General features: G+C 38.7%; 1 protein-coding gene across 8 annotated transcripts in view; it reads left to right on the forward strand.

Moving 5' to 3' along the window:
• UBR3 (ubiquitin protein ligase E3 component n-recognin 3) overlaps positions 1 to 20,233 on the forward strand; it is a 225,962-nt gene that overhangs the window by 100,299 nt on the left and 105,430 nt on the right. For 5 of the 8 annotated variants that reach the window (XM_062187744.1, XM_062187758.1, XM_062187750.1 and 2 more), the window contains exons 20-24: positions 5,740 to 5,881; positions 9,554 to 9,658; positions 11,398 to 11,571; positions 11,793 to 11,825; positions 13,429 to 13,889. In XM_062187744.1, the coding sequence (XP_062043728.1) occupies positions 5,740 to 5,881; positions 9,554 to 9,658; positions 11,398 to 11,571; positions 11,793 to 11,825; positions 13,429 to 13,889 (915 nt within the window). The remainder of the gene's footprint in view (positions 1 to 5,739; positions 5,882 to 9,553; positions 9,659 to 11,397; positions 11,572 to 11,792; positions 11,826 to 13,428; positions 13,890 to 20,233) is intronic. The other 3 variants (XM_062187763.1, XM_062187769.1, XM_062187789.1) reach the window with 1 other exon arrangement.

Raw genomic sequence — 20,233 nt, forward strand, 5'->3', positions numbered from 1 at the left:
GCCCTTTTTTGCATCCTTGTTACCTATCTCAGTGCTAGTATGTAGTAGGTATCCATCATATATTTTCTGAATAAATAAATCAGACTAGTTCATTTTGAGAAATTTGGAAACAAAATGAGCAGGAGGAAGAATTTGTGTGGAAGCCTAAAGTTGGCTCCATAAACACTGCTGAGGTAGTGCTGCTTTTTCTCCAGGGCGGGTGGCGGTGGTGGATGGTTGCAAATATATAAGAATTAGAGAGTGAGTTTTGTTACTCTTTTACTTTGTAACTAATAGAAATTTGGCATAGGATTGGGCTGAAACTTTAAAAGTTTTGAAGGCATCTATAAAAACTGAATGCAAACAGTTTTGAAGTGGAAATTTTATTTGGCACCACACATTTATTAAGTGCTAGGTACTCTGTAAGGAAAACAGAATTGTGTTTTTACTTTTCACTTAGTAAGCTCTCTATTTAGTTGTGTACAATTTCTTTCACCTAGGGTAGAACTTTACCACTAAGAACCATTTTTGCTCTGCAGGGAGCTTTGTCAAGATGGGTAGTGTTCCCACTGCCATGCAGCAACAGCAAAGTAAATCCCACAACCAGCCGTTATCTTCTCGCAAACATCATTAGGGACAAGGTTGAGAAATCTGGTTTAGGCCGTATTGACAATTTTTCCATTTGTAGGTATCTTATGTTTCCTAATCTATTTTGTTTTACTAGTTTAGATTTATGTCAGATTGTGATTTGTTACTACTTCATGTAGTCAAATAAAACCATATAACCAAAGCTTTGATTATTATTTTATTTTTTAAAAGATTTACTTATTTATGTGAAAGACAGCGTTATACACACATACACACACACAGAGAGAGAGAGAGAGAGAGAGACAGACAGACAGACACAGACACACAGAGATCTTCCATCTGCTGGTTTGTTCCCCAAATGGATACAATGACCAGGGCTGGACCAGGTTGAAGCCAGGAGCCTGGAACTCCATACGGTCTTCCACATGGGTGGTAGAGGCCCAAGTACTTGAGCCATCCTCTGCTACGTTCTCAGGTAATTAGCATGGAGCTGGATCAGAAGTGGAGCAGATGGGACTCAAACCAGTGCCCATATGGGATGCCAGTGCTGTAGGTGGTAACTTAATCTGCTATACCACAATGCTAACCTTGGTGCAAAAAAAGTTTTAAAATTGTTGTATATTTTTAAATTATGTACATTTCTATGAGTTTTTTGAAGACCTCTTGTCTTCTTTCTGCATTTAAGAATAATTTGATTATTTTAAACACGACTGCTCTTTTGCTGCTCTGAAAGAGCTCCTTAAGTAGAGAACACATGTTATAGTTAGAGGACATCTTACCTTCTCTTACATTCTCCCTCTTGCCTCCTCTCCCCCATGAAAACATTTTGTCTGAAATCTCTTGGCCCAGGATGTGCTTATTTGTGTTTGCAATCTGAGCCATTATGCTTGCTCTTTAAATTTCTTCCCCCCTTTAAGATTTATTTATTTATTTGAAAGGCAGAGTTACAGAGAGGTGAAGGCAGAGAGAGAAGTCTTCCATCCACTGGTTCACTCCCCAAATGGCTGCAATGGCCGGAGCTATGCCAATCTGAAGCCAGGAGCCAGGAGATTCTTTCGGGTCTCCCACGTGGGTGCAGGGGCCTAAGGACTTGGGCCATCTTCCACTGCTTTCCCAGGCCACAGCAGAGAGCTGGATCGGAAGTAGAACAGCCAAGACTCAAACTGGCGCCTGTATGGGATGCCAGCACTGCAGGTGGCAGTTTTACCTGCTCTGCTACCATGTTGGCCCGAGTTGGTTTCTACATAATACTATAGTGGCTACATTTAACATAATTTTCAAAACAACTTCAATCACTCAGAAATCTAGATTGCAACTTTTCTATTTAGCACAGGAAAGCAATTTTTAGTTTTTATTTTGGTTCTTCCTTTGCCGTAAGCAGTATCTCCTAACTATACAGCATCTACATTAATAAAGTATTCTCCAAATAAAGGTTATATATTTGTTCAAAGCAGCAGGTGATACATCATCTTGATTACTCTTTTCAAAGGCATTAATGGAATAATGCAAATGAAATGTTATAAAACAGCAAAAAAATTTTAAGTGACTCAAACTGACACCTAATTATTGACCAGTTTGAGACAAAATGATACATCAAACTCATACATCGTATTTTCATATATGGGTCAGCAACTATTAACCTTTAAGATGACAGATGGGAAACCATGGAAGTTATAGTATAAAAAGTTTACTTTCCAGTTGGATTTAAAGTAACCATGGTATAAAATTGCTTTTGTGTTTTGGAATCAGTCTATCAGATAGCTCCAGAACTGCCATTTGCAAATATTGCATTGAGCTTCTCTTGGCTACATTGCCCTCATATCTAAAATATAAAAATGAATGGAGAATTGTCCAACTGTTGATTTTCTTTCTTGTTGTTGGCTTATTTTTTCTTTTTAAAACCTAAACTGTCCACTAAGGGGTGTGCGGGAGAGAATGATCTAAGTAGAATGAGCCATTGTCTCTCTCCTAGGCCTTATCTAGCCACTACTCCTAGTGATGACCTATGAGATGCTTTTCTAGAACCTGCCCTAGATCTTGAAGGCCTTATCAGGCTAAGAACTTAAGAGTCTAGACATCTAAACATCACATAAAGCAAATAGTATATTTTAACTAGAATACTCAGCACAAAAATTAAAATAAATTTACTTTTCATGATTTAGCAAATATTTAATGGTTCCCTACAAAGTGCCTGGCAACAATCTGCATCCTAAGAATCCAACATGTTAATTTTTCCAATCATTTGGCACTATTACTTTTCAAAAGGCCTTTTTGTTACTTTCTTGAAAATAAGAAAAAATCCAAGCCAGTAAAAAGTCATGTTTTCTCCTTTAAAACAAAAAGAAGATGAAAATAACCAATAAGCAATAAGCCTTACAGTTTTGATTAGCTTCATAGTTGTGCTATAATAAGAATTGCAGTAGTCAGTTGTACAGGTATATAAGAGGCTGGCATTGTGGCACAGCAGGTTAAGTCACTGCTTGCAATGCCCACTTCCCGCTTCATGAATCTTTACTTTTTTGTGGGTAACTTAACACTACTGATTCATTTTCTTTAAAGGTTATAGGCCTGCTTAGGTTTTTAAATTTCTTCCAGAGAAGAACTATATTTTTGTAATAAATTTTCTGTTTTATCTTAAGTATAAATTTAGTGATTAAAAAAAAAAATCTTGGGGCAGGCCTTGTGGTACAGTGGGTTAAGCTACTGCTTAGTATACTTGCATCCTGCATCAGAGGGCCTTATCTGAGTGCTATCTACTCCACTTTCTATCCAGTTTCCTGCTAATGCATCCTTGAAGGTAGCGCCGGTCCCTGAAGGCAAAATTTCTGAATGTTCTAAGTGCATTAAAATTATGTATATTCTCGTCTGTTGGGTCTTCTTTACTAGTTCTTGCCTCACATATGTTAATAATATTATTAAAAATCTTAGGGGCTGGCATGTGGCATAGTGGGTAGAGCCACAGCCTGCAATGCTGGTATCCCATGTGGACGACAGTTTGCTCTACTTCTGATCCAGTTCCTGCTAATGGCCTGGAAAAAGTGGTGGAAGAGGCCTAAGTGCCTGGGCTCCTGTATCCATGTGGGAGACCTAGAAGAAGCTCTTGGCTCCTGGCTTCAGCTGTTGCAGCCATCAATGGTGTGAACCAACAAATGGAAGATCTCTCTCTTTTTTTTGTCTTTTCCTCTCTCTGCAACTCTGACGTTAAAATAGATGAATACATCTTTTTTAAAAAGATGCAATTTAAAAAATAATAAAAGTATGGTTACACAGATTTCTTTAGTGGACACAGAAACCAGCAATGAACAGAAAAAACTCCTGGTGTAAACTAGGCTTAGGAAACTTAAACCTTAAAAATTCTTAGTAGTTTTGTTTTTCTTGGATAGCAGTGTGTTAGTATCCACTACAGTTGTGGATTTACCAGTTTCTCTGTAATTCTTTGAAATTTTGCCATTTATGATTTGAGTTTCATGATTATTATGTAATTATATTAATAATTCATATCTTTTGGAGATACCCCAGAAGAGGAAAACTTCTATTTCTTCTCTTTCTCCTTCTCCCTCTTCCCTCTTTATTCTCCTCCCTCCTCCCTCTTCCCTCCTTTCTTCTTCCTTTATTTGGAAGAGTTACAGAGTGAGAGAGAGAGATCGTCCATCTGCTGGTTCACTATCCAGATGGCTGTAATGGCTGGGAAGGGCCAGGCTGAAGCCAGGACCTGGGAGCCAGGAGCTTCTTTCAGGTCTCCCCCATAGATGGCAGGGGCCCAACCACTTGGGTCATCTGCTGCTTTTCCCATGAGCAGCTGGGACTCTAACCAGTACCCTTAAGGGAAGCCGGCGTCACAGGCGACTTTACCCACTCTGGTACAATGCTGACCCCAGAAACGAGCTTCTTGTTTTTCCAGGTGAGTTATTCTTTCATTGAAGGGAAAGTCTTCCAAGGGTCTCAGCTTTAGCTTGGATCTCAGCTCTATTCCTGATTCTTGTTTGAGCCCAACACCTTGTCATCTGCCTGTTCACCATATTTAAAACCATTATCCGGAGCTGGCACCATAGCGCAGTGGGTTAATCCTCTGCCTGTGGCGCTGGTATCCCATATGGGTGCTGGTTTGAGACCCAGCTGCTCCTCTTCCAATCCAGCTCTCTGCTGTGGCCTGGGAAAGCAGTGGAAGATGGCCAAGTCCTTGGGCCCCTGTACCCACGTGGGAGACCGGGAAGAAGCACCTGGCTCCTGGCTTCGGATTTGCACAACTCCAGCTGTTGTGGCCATTTGGAGAGTGAACTAGTGGACAGAAGACCCTTCTCTCTCTCACCCTCTCACTGTCTGTAACTCTACCTCTCAAATAAATAAATAAAATCTTAAAAAAAAAATTAGCCATGGTGTTAGTACTTGTTAATTTTTTGTTCCCCCACCCTGCCCTGGCATTCAAGGAATTTGCTTTCTTTTTTTGTGAACTCAAATATGTGTGGAAAATATTGTATTTCATTCAACCTTTCCAGCCATTGGAAGTGGGGGAATTTTCATGTTACCTATTCTGCTCAACTGTTAGAACTGGAATTTTTTTGCTAAGTGCTTTACTTTATATTCTTTCTGTTAAACAAATAGAAACTCTTTGTTAGGGTTTTACATTTCTAATTCTTTCTAGTTTCCACTTCTCTCTCTCTAGCATCTTTATTCATTAGGAATGGAAATAGTAATGTTCATTGTGTAGAGAATACACAATATGTTTACATTTTTAAGTGGTTTGATCAAAAATAGTACTGTGGGGCCAGTGTTGTGGTGAAACAGGGTAGGCTGCTACCTGCAGCACTGACATCCCATATAGGCCAAGGTTCGAGTCCCCGCTGGTCCACTTCCATTCCAACTCCTTGCAAATTGCATGGGAAAGTAGCAGAGGATGGCCCAAGTTCTTGGGCCACTGTCACTTATTTGAAGACCCACAGATGCTCCGGGCTTCGATCTGGCCTATCACTGCTTGGCCATTTTGGCCATTTGAGGAATGAACCAACAGATGGAAGATATCTCTGTCTCTCTCTAATTCTGTTCTTCAAATAAATAGATTTTAAAAAATTGTATAGAAAAATGTGACAAAAATTGATGTCTATAAATCACTATTTAAACCACAGTTTAATTTTGAATTTATCATCTAATTTTAGTTTTGTTTTATTTTTACAGTTTAAAACAGAGTGGAAAATTCCCTGGAAATCCCTGGCCTCCCTATAAGAAAAGGACATCACTCCATCCTAGCTATAAAGGGCTCATGAGACTTCTACACTGTAAAACTTTACACATTGTGCTGTTCACTCTTCTTTACAAGGTACAGTCATCATTTGAATAGAAAGATGAGAAATTTTCTCATAATTTTCAAAAAAGTGGTAAAGGATAACATTTACATAGAAGTACCATTTATAAAACAATTATACATTTAAGATGTATGAAGATATGTTGTAATCACATATGTGAATTTCAGGTTGAAAATATAGTATAGCTATACATTCTTTTTGGGAATTTATTTATCTTATTAAGCTTCAGTTAGGAATATTTACTTAAGGCTTCCATAGAATGAGGAATGAAATAGTGGGAAACTATGGGAGATATAGAATGAACTGTAGTGGCCAAATACCCACCAGAACCACTAAAGTGACAACATGACAGCTGTGTGGGCCGGTGACCCTGAGTTTATGGTGTTTGTCTTTGCTGTATTTCTCTGATCAGGAATGTGACATGAAGGGATTTGAATGGGATTCCTATGTGGTAGTATCAAAAATTTGTTCTTAGTGAACATCTTAGAAACTCAAAAGATGAAGTTTTATTTTCTCATTACTTATAATTTGTTTTATTCTTGTGTCTTTTTGACAAACATTAAATCACATCTTAAAACTCTATAAAACATACAGTATGTATCAGGGTTTTTTTTAATGACCTAATCTGAATAATAGAGGAAAGATAAAGTAACTATACTCTTGTTTTTATATATATATATATAAACATGAATTTTATTTTTAATTATTATATTTTATTCAACAAATTTATTATATAATAAATAATATTATATATGTTTAATTTTTATTGTTTTATTATATATGTTTATATATGTAAACATATATAAAATAATTATAGGGCAGGTATTGTGGTGCAGTAGGTTAAGCTGCCACTTGAGACACCTGCATCCCTCATGGGAGAGCTGGGTTCAAGTCCCAGCTGCTCTGTACTTCTGACCCAGCTTCTTACTAATGTACCTGGGAAGGTAGTAGGAAAATAACCCAAGTACTTGGGTTCCTGCCACTCATGTGGGAAACGTGGTTGGAGTTCCTGGCTCCTGGCTTCAGTCTGGCCCAGCCCTGGCTGTTGCGGCATTTGCAGAGTGAACCAGCAGGTAGAAGATCGATCTTTCTCTGTCTCCCATTCCCCACCACTTCTTTTACCCCTTCCTCCCTCCTTCTCCCTCCTCCCTCTCTCCCTGTCCCATCTGCCTCCCCTTCCCCCTCTCTCTCTCACTCCCCCCTCCCCCTCCATCCCCTCTTCCTCCTATATCTCCCCCACCTCCTCCTTTCACCTTCTCCCTCTCTGTCCCTCTCTCTCCCTTTCCTCCTGTATCCCTTCTCCCCCCACCCTCTCCATTGCTTTCCCTCTCTCTGCCTTTCACATAAATTAAATAAATAAAAATTTTTTAAGGCCAGAGTTACAGAGAAGGGGTGGGGGGGAGAGGGAGAGACAGAGAGGTCTTCTATAAACTAGTTCACTCCCTAAAGGGCTACTAAGGAGAGGGCTGGGCCAGGCTGAAGCCAGGAACTTCTTCTGGGTCTCCCAAGTGGGTGCAGGGGTCCAAGGACTTGGACTGTTCTCCACTGCTTTCCCAGGTGCATTGGCAGGGAACTGGATTGGAAGTGGGGCAGCCAAATTTCCAACTTACACCCTTATGGGATGCTGGCATTGCAGGCTTAACCTGTTATACCACAACACAGGCCCCACAAACAGATCTTACAAATAACCATAGATGTGTTAAATATTATGTAATTAGATAAAAAGAAAAACTATGTTTTCTAATTAGAATTTGAAAAATGAAATTTAAATTAAATGAAAAGTAAGCACATTTGTTAAGCAAATTTCCAATTATTACATATCTGTATTTAAGTTTAACATGATGGAAGGGGAGAGAGGGTGCATGGAAGCTCCCATCTTTGGGCTCACTCTAAATCCTCACAATGGGCCAGGCTCTGCCGGACTGAAGGAGCGAGCTGGTAGTTCAATCCTGGGATGGCAGGGACCCAACTCCTTGTACCTCCTAGGATCTGTATTCTATGAAGCTGGAATCAGGATGCAAAGCCAGGCAAGTCAACTTTGTAAAGATTAATTTCAATAAACCACCTTTTACTCCCAGCCATGTTTAATGTTTAAAAAAGTATTACAGTGGCCGGCGCCGCAGCTCAATAGGCTAATCCTCCGCCTGTGGCGCCAGCACCGCGGGTTCTAGTCCCGGTCGGGACGCCGGATTCTGTCCCAGTTGCTCCTCTTCCAGGCCAGCTCTCTGCTATGGCCCGGGAAGGCAGTGGAGGATGGCCCAAGTGTTTGGGCCCTGCACCCGCATGGGAGACCAGGATAAGCACCTGGCTCCTAGCTTCGGATCAGCGCGGTGCGCTGGCTGCAGCGCGCCAGCCGCAGCGGCCATTGGAGGGTGAACCAATGGCAAAAGGAAGACCTTTCTCTCTGACTCTCTCACTGTCCACTCTGCCTGTCAAAGAAAACAAAAGTATTACAGTAAAACTTCTCTGAAGAATCATTTTTAGTTTTCTTTTTTTTTTTTTACAGTACCTAATAAGTGATTTCCCCTTAGCTTTTTTTTTTTTTTTTTTTAAGATTGATTTATTTATTTGAAAGAGTTACAGAAAGGAAAAGGCAGAGAGAGAGAGAGACCTTCTATCTGCTGGTTCACAGCTCAAATGATGGCCGGAGTGTACCTATCAAGCCAGGAGGCAGGCAGTTCTCCCTGGTCTCTATGCAGATGCAGGAACCCTAGGACTTGGGCCATCTTCTACTGCTTTCCCAGGGCATAGCAGAGAGCTGGATCAAAAGTGGAGCAGCTGAGACTTGGATCAGCACCTATATGGGATGCCGGCATGCAGGCAGCAGCTTTACCTGCTACGCCACAGCATGGCCTCTCCCCTTGCTTCTAAGTTACTCATTTAAAGTAAAAACTCATTTGAATTTATCTAGTAATGTTTATCAAGAGGAGATAGTGCAGTAATTAAAGGCAATAGATTGAGAGTGTGAAATCTGTGTTATGAGGCTGTTTACATGAGAGCGTTGGATTCCTCTGTGTAACAGTAAATTCGAAACATAACTGTTGTCACCCAGCCTTCGCTTCTCTTCTGCTACAATTTGTTTTGTTTTGTTTTTGATTTATTTTATTTATTTGAAAGCCAGAGGGTGAGGGAGTGGTGTAGAGAGGAGAGAGAATGGCAGAGATCTTCCATTTGATGCTTCATTCTCCAGTTGCCTGGCTGCAGTGGCTGGGGTTTTGCCAGTCCAAACCCAGGAGCCCAAAACTCCATGTGGGTCTCCCAGGTGGGTGACAGGGGCCCAACTATTTAGTCACCTTCCCCTGCTTTCCCAGGTGCATTAGCAGGGAGCTGGTTTGGAAGCTGAGCTGCCAGGACTCAAACCTGATATAGAAGGGGATTGTAGGTGATATTTAATTTACTTATCTGATATTGTTTTCTTCAAGAGAAGAGTGTCAGTACGTTTTAAAAGGTAAAATACTCTTGTTAAATGGTGTATTTGTGAGGTGATATTTTAGATTTTGCTATCTAAAGTACTATCTGATCCTTAGAGGAGACCTGATTTTAAGTTTTAGTTTGTCTTTTTACCAAGCTTACATATCTGATATTATATATGAATATTTTATTTTCATTTGCAACATTAAAATAGTATTGCATCTTTAAACTTTGTGGATAAAAATAATTATGAGGCATTTTCTGTCTTTTTAAAGATTTTGATGGACCATCAAAATCTGTCAGAACATGTACTCTGCATGGTCTTGTATCTGATTGAATTAGGACTTGAAAATTCTGCAGAAGAGGAGTCAGATGAAGAGGTAAGTAGTTTCTTTTATTGAAAGTGTATAGGTAGAGGCCACCTATTATCTGGCTGGACACAGTTGCTGCTAGGTCAGGCAGCCTTAGCGAAGTGTGTTTATGGACTTCATCTTGAAGTTTACATATGGATTCATTATACTCATATAAGGTCTTCAGAGCTACTAGAAAAGGCCCTTTTTAATCTTCAAATTCATTTGTTCTTTTAATTATTAAGTTGTTGGTTTGTAATTCACTTCACAAAAATTAAGAAAAGTGTTTAGTGAATTTTTGTTGTTATGCTAAGAACACTGATAACTGGTAAATAATCATTGCTAGGAATTCACTCTAGAAATTCTAATAATGCAGTTTGTAATTTTTTTTTTTAAGATTTATTTTATTTATTTGAAAGGCAGAATTAGAGAGTGAGATACACACACATACACAGAGAGAGAGAGAGAGAGAAGGAGAGAGAGAGAGAGAGAGGTCGGTCTTCCATCTGCTGGTTCACTCCCCAAGGGGCTACAATGGCTGGGGCTGAGCCAGGCCAAAGCCAGGAGCCAGGGCCTTCCTCCAGGTCTTTCATGTGGGTGAAGGTGCCCAAGCATTTGGCCATCCTCTGCTGCTTTCCCAGACACATTAGCAGGGAGCTGTATCAGAAGTGGAGCAGCTGGGTCTCAAACTGGCAACCATATGGGATGCCAGTGTCCCAGGTAGCGGCTTTACCTGCTATACCACAACACAGGCCCCTTAGAAATAGTTTTATGAAAGCAATTAATTTTACAAATATAAGATTCTTTTGAGATCATCCCTCCAAAAAAACAAAATGCAACATAACATAATAATAGCCAAAAACAGATAAGTAGAAAAAAAAAGGCAGTAATTTGTAGTCCCAAGTTGAGTAAACGTATATTCTTTTTTTTGAATTAATTTATTATTTGAAAAGCAGAGTTAAAGAGAGGCAGAGGCAGAGAGAGAGAAAAGTCTTCCATCTGCTTGTTCATTCCCCAAATGGCTGCAATGACTGGGGCTGAGCCTATCTGAAGCCAGGAGCCAGGAGCTTCTTCCATGTCTCCCATGCAGGTGCAGGGGCCCAAGGACTTGGGCCATCTTCTACTGCTTTCCCAGGCCATACCAGAGAGCTGGATGGGAAGTAGAGTAACTAGGACTTGAACCAGTGCCCATATAGGATGCCAGCATTGTAGGTGGTGGCTTTACATGCTACACCACAGTGCCAGCCCCAACACATACTCTTTCATAGATATTAAAAGGTCATTAAGATTCCCCTAGGCAGGATTATATTTTTTTGTTGCTTTTTCAGACTGTATTCCACAATTAGTTCAAACTAGCATTTCTTGACTGCGTTATTAGTTGTTACTAATGAATGATGTTAAATATTCTGCAATTTTTGTCTATTTCCAGATTGAAAAAAATATATTTTTCAGAAAACATGTCATTGGTTTCATTGGACTTAGAAATTTATTCCTGTATTTTGTGTTTGTATTTGGTTTTATTTACTCCATTTTATAATGTGTAGATGAGACTGTAAGAGATTCAGGAATATGACAGACAGTGGGTATTTGGGCTTGTAACATCTCCATTCTACCTTAAACCTGACAAGGCAAGTTTTAATATTTATATATTTTTTAAAAAGTAGCTCTTCTCTCTCTTTCCTTCTCTCTCTCTCTCTCTCTCTCTCTCTCTCTCTCCTCTCTCTTCTCTCTCTTCTCTTCTCTCTCTCTCTCTCTCTCTCTCTGTTTAGGCATCAGTGGGTGGACCAGAACGCTGTCATGACAGTTGGTTTCCTGGCAGCAACTTGGTATCAAACATGCGACACTTTATTAACTATGTCAGAGTGAGAGTTCCAGACACTGCTCCTGAGGTGAAGAGAGACTCACCTGCAAGTACTAGTTCTGACAACATGGGTTCTTCACAAGTAAGTGTTAAAGTGAGAAAGAAGAAAAGGGTAAAAGTGAGCAGATCTTTATAATGTAAAGCGTACATAACTTGTGCTGTATTGGGATATATGGTCTAGATCTCCCCATAATGTCCAAAAGGAAAAAAAAATGGCTATAGTTAATTTTAAATTGTCTTTTATTTCCTCTGATAAATCTAAACAACTTCTGCCTGACCAGTCTTTTTCCTTTAATCTGCCAGAGTTTACGACGACCTAAAGTTCTTCAAAGAGAGGTAGATGTGTATTTTATTTGCGTTAACTATCAACATGGCTTTAACTGGAACTTGGGAAAAAGCATTGAAGTATTTGTGTGTGTGTGTGCGTTTAATTAATATAGTTAGATTTAAAAAAAATGTTTAATTTATGAGCACTTTTAAAGTAAAGTAACAGGTTTATTTTTAAAGAAAATTTATATTATTGAGCTTAAGAATAATATTGTGTATTTAATAATCAGTTTTTCTTATTGGTGTTAGAAGTATTTTATACGAATTTATTGATAGCAAATTTGGATCCGTTTATATTTAGCATTGTAGCTGTATTACTAACATCTGAAAAATGACTTGGCTGTTTCCTAAATTAAAATAAGTTTAATTGCTGGCAGCATGACCATTTATAATTTTTTTTTGCTTCTTTGGCAATTAATTAACTTTGATACTATAAGGTCACAGACACCTTAGACGCTCTGTATTGTATATTAAGATTCATTTTGTAAAACAGCTTTCTCATTGCATGTAGCTTAATAAATTTTTAAAAAGTAGAAATGAAAAATCTTGAAATGACATGCCAAGTAACTAAAATCAAATAGCTCTAGTCCCTCCAACTTGGATTTTTGTGACTAGGAGAACATGAATCATACACTTCTTATAGGAGAGTCTATCTGGTAGAGCTTTTTGTCAAAACCGCCTATTTTGCTGTGAACACTGTGAAGAGTTTTAATTAAAATATTGGAACTCCATGAGGCAACTTTTGCCTGTTTGCTAGTAGAGTATACTTTAAAAAACAGCTTGTATGGTAAAAAATAGTACTTATTCTAGTTTCACTCATAAAAGCTCAACTGAAATGGGAGTGGCCTTTCTCTGCTTGCATTAAAAAATTAGTGAAATCCAATAAGATGACTTGTATTTTAATTAAAGGATGATTTCTGAGAGCCCTAATGCAGTTTGACTGGTTTAGCAAAAAGGCTATTTCAAAGATAAATTATGGAGAAAAACATTTAGTTAAAAAAATCTATTCAGATAGTAAACTACAATGATACTCAAATGCCAAACAGATCAATTTGATTTTTCATCCTTATATTTCGATTTTGTAACTTTATTGATTAGAAGTAATTTTCAAACGTTTAAAGTTTCTTAAAAATAAAGTTAATTACCAGTTCAGATTTATTAACTTAGAAAAATTAAAGCAATTAATTTGTAATTTTCCTAGCTGGAAACTGTAGCAGTCTTCCAGAAGTTAGTAAGGAATATAGTTTTCTTGATGACTGTTGAATTAGACAGCTTTTCTTTTTTTAAACTAATGAAGAACTTAAGATTTCTCTTTCATATGGCTATAGATACTACCCAAGCTTTGTTTGTTTTCCCTGGTAGGTAGGATAGGAGATTGAGAAGGAAAGGGTGTTACTGATACTCTCCTTTCTCCTCATTGCTGTTTCCAGGTTGAGTAGGACTAAGTATATTTGAGAAAGGGTGGTGAAGGAACAAATTTATGTAAAGAGCAAAATCCGTTGACTAAACCTTTAATGAAACGGAATATTCCTTTTGGAAAATGTGGTACTAATACATATTTAAATTGATGCTAAATAACCGCTTGATTTTTCTTTCTCTTTTTTAATGGTAGAATTCTGGTACAGCTCAAGTTTTCAGCTTAGTAGCAGAGCGTAGAAAGAAATTTCAGGAGATCATCAATCGCAGTAGCAGTGAAGCAAATCAGGTGGTTCGCCCCAAAACTTCAAATAAATGGTCTGCTCCTGGTTCAGCTCCACAGTTAACTACAGCCATTTTGGAAATTAAAGAAAGCATATTGTCTTTGCTAATTAAACTTCACCACAAACTCTCAGGAAAACAAAACTCCTACTATCCTCCTTGGCTTGATGACATAGAACTTTTAATCCAACCAGAAATTCCTAAATACAGTCATGGAGATGGTATAACTGCAGTAGAAAGAATTTTACTAAAAGCTGCATTGCAAAGCAGAATGAACAAACGCATCATTGAGGAGATCTGTAGAAAAGTGACCCCTCCTGTGCCACCCAAAAAAATCACTGCAGCAGAGAAGAAAACATTGGACAAAGAAGAAAGGTAATTTTTATTTTGAATATTTTAAATATGTATAGTACAGTTGAAGATTTGATATTTTTTTCCTTTGTGGTCATCTGAAGCTGATCACTTGGATGTTGTAGCAGCAACAGTCATAAGTGCTGAGTGTATCAGATAACGAGTTGAACATAGTGCTTGTGTGGACAGTATGCTGAGTTTATTGAGGATGAGAAGATGAGTTTAAATTACTGCTCTAACCTTGTAGGCCTCTTGGTAAGAATTTCTCTTACTGTTATTGCTGAGGCAATATAGTAATTCTCTTACTATTTTCAGAAACTATTAATTCAACATTAAATAAAAGTAGAAAAACTTTTAAAATATTTGAAATATTTCTCAAAATAAAGATCTGCCTTTTAATTCCTTTTATTCTTATCAATATATGATTGCTAATTATTAAAAAAGTAATATATTTAGTGGCTGGTGTTTTGCACAGCAGTTAAGATATTGATTGGGAGGCTTGCATCCCATGTTGGAGAACCTTGGTTCAACTCCTAGCTCTGCTTTGCTCCCCACTTCAGATTCTTGCTTCCTATTAATGTGCCCTGGGAAGTAGCAGGTGATATAGCTCAAGTTGTTGAGTCCCTTCTACCCATGTGGGAGACCTGGATTGAGTTCGCAGCTCTTGGTTCGGCCTGGCCCAGTCCTGGCTACAGTGGACATTTGGGGAGTAGACTTTTGGATAGAAGATCTCCTTTTGTCTATTTCTCTCTCTGTTTTTCTGCCTTTCAAATAAATAAAAAAGCTTTAAAATACACTCTAACTTAAGCCTCTGTCTTTTGGATCTTCAGGTTGTTTCTAGTTTGTTGTTAAATAATATTACTTATAATTCTTTGTTTTGTTTAAAAAAATCTTTGGGGCGGGCGCCGTGGCTTAACAGGCTAATCCTCCGCCTTGCGGCGCCGGCACACTGGGTTCTAGTCCCGGTTGGGACGCCGGATTCTATCCCAGTTGCCCCTCTTCCAGGCCAGCTCTCTGCTATGGCCCGGGAAGGCAGTGGAGGATGGCCCAAGTGCTTGGGCCCTGCACCCGCATGGGAGACCTGGAGAAGCACCTGGCTCCTAGCTTAGGATCAGCGCGATGTGCCGGCCACAGTGGCCATTGGAGGTTGAACCAACGGCAAAAAGGAAGACCTTTCTCTCTGTCTCTCTCTCTCACTATCCACTCTGCCTGCCAAAAGATATATATATATATATATATATATATATATATATATATATATAAATCTTTGACTATTTTTTTTGGAGGTGAGGATAATGTTTTTTATAGGTGGGATTTGTGGGTTAAGATGTATGAACAGAATATGATTCTTAGCATATATTGCTTGCCAGAAGAGTGTAGTGCTGTATATTGTCACCAACTATTTCCCAGTAGCCTTGTCAGCATCGCCTAGCTTGCCATCATAAGCATGAAACATGAATTTTGAGAGACTGAAATTCAGTGCAATTATCAAACTCTTGGGGAAGGGTTCAGTGTGATTAAAAAGGAGCACGCATTTTTTTTTTTTTTTTTGAAAAGCCAGGGGCTTCTTCTGGGTCTCCCCTATGGGTTCAGGGGTCTAAGCACTTGGGCCATCTTCCACTGCTTTCCCAGGCCATAACAGAGAGCTGGATTGGAATTAGAGCAGCCGGTACTTGAACAGATGCTCAACTTGAACTTTACTCGTTATGCCACAGCACTGGCCCCAGAGCATACATTCTAATGAATGTCCCGAAGCCAAAAGACTCAGGACATTAGAAAAAAGATTTCAGGTCATATTTAAGATGGTCATTGCTCAATTCTCTAAGGTTATAAATCATATCCAGTGATTTAATTCCTCTAAAATTTAATGCAATTCTTTACTAAAACAGCAAATATATGGCAAGGGTATACATTTCTCTTATGGGGAATACAAAGGGATTGTCTCAACATTATCTTAACTAAGAACCCTGGACTTTTATCATCTCAGTGTCTTCTATGTAGGTACAGATCATTATTAACACATTTTTATCTGTATTGCTATTGTAAGAAGTTTTAATAGTTTGAAGTGTACTTTAGAGGATTTTCTGTAGTAATTTCAGCTTTTTTTTTTTTTTAAGTTACTTTTAAAATTAAATAGGGTGGACATTTAGCCTAGCAGTTAAGACATTGGGTAAGATGTCTGCATCTCTCTTTAGAGTATCTGGGTTCTATACCAGTTTCTTGCTTCTGACTCCAGCTTCTCACTAATGTAGACCTTGGGAGGCAATGGTGATGCTCAGGTAATTGGGTTCCTGTCAGCCATGTAGAAGATGAGGATACCCATCCTGGCTCCTGACATTATCTCCTGGCGCAGCACTAGCCATTTAGGGCACTGGAGCAGTGAACGAGAGCTTTTTCTCATTGTCTGTCTCTCTAACAAATAAGTAAAAATAATTTAAAAATTAAATATGGGAAATTATGTGTTAAATGATCAGTGGAAATCAGCCTTACGTGGATTTCACTCTGTTGATTGTTTTCTACTCTTCATGCATCAATCAGGCTCTTCTCTGGACTTAAAATATTAAGCTGTGTCCTATGTTGGAAACTCTAACCTCGAGGAATTGATGCTGTAGTGACATACTAGTAAACAGATAGTTGTTAGTGTAATAAATACTGTGTTAAGTATACAGGATGTTGTTGGCTGTGGTAGGACAAAAGGCCAAGAAGGTAACCAGATAACTGATATTTAGTGTATGAATGGTTCCTAGGAAGCCATTGGAAGATTTTTTTAGGAAAATGATATTCATTGTAATCACGGGCAGATGGGTTTGAATGGAGTAAGACTGGACATTGGGAATCTAGAGTATTTAGGAATCTGAGGAGCATGGGTGTGGTGAGGATCTACACCAAGACAGTGTAAAGACAGTGTAAAGAGAGGAAGAGATGTGTATGAGATATTTAACAGGTACAAGTTGTTAGACTTGGAGATCAGTTTGATGTGAGAGGTGAGGGATAAGTCATGAATTGTTCCCAGACTTCTGATTTGGATTATATTCCTCTTAAGATAAGGGAGTGTAGTAGGGGACTAACACTTAGTGGTAAAATTGGTAGGCTCTCTCTGAATATTACGGATTTTAAGGAGGACTTTGATATGGAGATATCTAGTCAGATATTGGATTTGAGACTTAGAGTTATTTAGGGTTACAAATTTGAGCATAGAGCTAAAGTTAGAAGAATGAAAAACTGAATTTAGAACTTAAGGAAAAAATATTAAAGGGAATGACTGAAGGAGTACCTAAAAAGGTGTTTGAAAAGGAATGACTTGAGTGGAGCAGGAGGAAAACTAGGGTAATTGGTAGTAGAGAAGGTACAGGAGGAGAAGATTCAGAAAGGAAGAAACTTAGCCAGGTAGTTAAAGGCTTTGAGAGTTCAGATAAGAATGGAAGTCTCACTTGATTTGTTAGTAAGGGAGTCATCTATTAGTAACTGTATCAAGAGCAATTTATCTGATTTAACTAAAACTTGTCACAGAAAATTCATACTGGGATACAAAAAACCCAATAGTAAATTAAGAATTTTGAAGCATTTCTGCTTCTTCCTTGTAGAGTTATAAAGAACTAGCATGTAATTCAGATAACACAGTTCACTAATTTTGAATTGGTAACTACCTAGAATATGGTAAGTCTATTGGTAGTATCAGAAAGTTGGAAATGAGGTAAGATTTTTATTTCTGTTAAACTTTCTAAGTTAGTGAATTTTTTCCTTCTGGTTTGGTAATAGTGTCTTTTTTATTTTGAAGAAAGATAAACAGTTTATTTGGTTATTACTAATAAAAGATGACACTGAAGGACATAATTCAGATGCTATTTTTACAAAGGCCTGACTATTGTAATGAATACTATTCTAAAATATTTGAAGACTTTCTTTGTGAAAGATTTTATTTCTTTTGAGCAGCAATGATGTATATAAGGACTTAAGCCAATTCTGTAGTAAACGGATAAGGACTAAGTTGAATATATTTGAATCTCATTGTACTTCTCACATTGTCTTTTTTCTATTTTGGATTTTGGATTAAATTTTATAACAAGGCAGAGTAAGTCATAAACTCTTAGTGATGATCCACTTCTAAGCACTTTGCCTATGGATGAACTTGGCAGCACTTTCATAATAAATTAGCTTCATAGAAAACAAGATAAAAGGTAGAAACTTTAAATCATTGTAATAATATGCAACTTCAGTCGTTACTTCTCGAGTCATGATGGAAAATTTCTGAATTGTATTGCATCTTCTAGAACGTGTTTGTGTCTTTTGTTAATGATCTTTATTTACATTTATGCCCAATTTTAGAAAAGAAATAACCTAGATTAAGAGAAAATTTCTAACAATGACATTCTATTTCTGGTTACTATATAAATCTGGTGTAGAAATGTATTTTAATTCCAGTGCCAAGTAATTACATCTGTGGTTTTCTTATGGTTGAGTTATAGATGTGTCATTTGAAATGTTCTCTCTCTTTTCTAAAGATTTGTTTATTTTTATTGGAAAGGCAGAGTTACAGAGAGAGGAGGAGAGACAGAGAGAGAGGATCTTCATTCTCTGGTTCACTCCCCAAATGGCTGCAATGGACGGAGCTGGGCCAGACTGAAGCCAGGAGCCAGGAGCTTCTTCTGGGTCTCCCACATGGGTGCATTGGCCCAAGGACTTGGGCCATCTTCCACTGCTTTCCCAGATACATTAGCAGGGAGCTGATGGGAAGTGGAGGAACTGGGAATCAAACAGGCACCCATAGGGGATGCCAGTGGCTTAACCTGCTGTAGCACAGTGCTGACCCTTGAGATGTTCTCTTTTTTTTTTTTGACAGGCAGGGTGGACAGTGAGAGAGAGCGAGAGAGACAGAGAGAGACAGAGAGAAAGGTCTTCCTTTGCTGTTGGTTCACCCTCCAATGGCCGCTGCGGCTGGTGCGCTGCGGCCGGTGCACCGCGCTGGTCCGATGGCAGGAGCCAGGTGCTTCTCCTGGTCTCCCATGGGGTGCAGGGCCCAAGCATTTGGGCCATCCTCCACTGCCTTCCCGGGCCATAGCAGAGAGCTGGCCTGGAAGGGGGGCAACTGGGACAGAATCCGGCGCCCCGACCAGGACTAGAACCTGGTGTGCTGGCGCCACAAGGCGGAGGATTAGCCTGTTGAGCCACGGCGCCGACCCTAGAGATTCTTAAAATGCTTTGACTATCTACTGTACATTTTTGTTTTTATTCCATTCTGGCCAGTATCTACCCTTTGAGAATGGATTTAATTTTTAAAAACTTTATTTTGAAGCAATCTTACACTCATAGAAATGCTTTTTAAGAATAGTGAAGGAATTTGCTGAAAGAGCTTACTCTGAGAGAGTAAGTTACTGATGTGATGCCCCTTCACTTTGGCATATTTTCATGAATGTTTCCTAGAAATAAGGGCCTTTTATTGCTTAATCACAATACAAGTATCAGAATTAGGAAATTAACATTGTATTTGAGAATGATTAAATCCTTAGATCCCAAGTTTTGACAGTGGTCATAGTAGTGTTCCTTGGAGCAAAAAGATCCAGTCCATATTCACTCATTACATTTTTTTAAAAAAAAGATTTATTTCTTTATTTGAAAGGTAGAGAGAGACAAAGAGGTATTCCATCCACTGGTTCAGTCCCCAGATGGTTGCAATGGCCAGATCTGGGCCGATCCAAAGCCAGGAGCTTCCTCCGGTCTCCCACATGGGTGCAGGGGCCCAAGAACTTGAGCCATCCTTCACTGCCTTCCCAGGCCATAGCAGAGAGCTGGATTGGAAGTGGAGCAGCTGGGTCTTAAACCAGCACTCATATGGGATGCTGGCGTTGTAGGCTGGGGCTTTAACCCACTGTGCCACAATACTGGCCGCCCCCTTGTTTATTATCTTTATCAGTTTAGACTGATGGATTTCTAGTTTATATTATAATTTATAATCTGATGTACTCATTATTCAATTTTATATTTCATTTGTTCCAGATTTGGCCTGAGGTGTCCCTTCAGGCTGATTTCTCTGTCCTTTTGATCTGTCCCCATCATTCTTTGTGTATATTTTTACTTTCTGGGATAATATAATATTTCAGGCTCATCTTTTACTTGGAGTCAACCATTTCTCCAAGGAGTTATGGTTACATTTAGTAGTGAATGGTATTTAGAAATCATAATCCATGTGGTTATTCTAATATAGTATAAATGTTTCATGCCCTCTTAGTGGGCAAAGCTAGGGAAAATTGGATGTTTTGTTGATGTATGTGTGTCTCTGTATGTCTATGTTTGTGTTGGAGGGTAGGGAGAGGGAGGGAAGGAGAAATTTACATTTACTTCTGTGTCTTTCTGTATGTATTGAGAACTAT

Source organism: Lepus europaeus, chromosome 1 (genome assembly GCF_033115175.1).
Source record: "Lepus europaeus isolate LE1 chromosome 1, mLepTim1.pri, whole genome shotgun sequence".
Taxonomy (NCBI): Eukaryota; Metazoa; Chordata; class Mammalia; order Lagomorpha; family Leporidae; genus Lepus; species Lepus europaeus.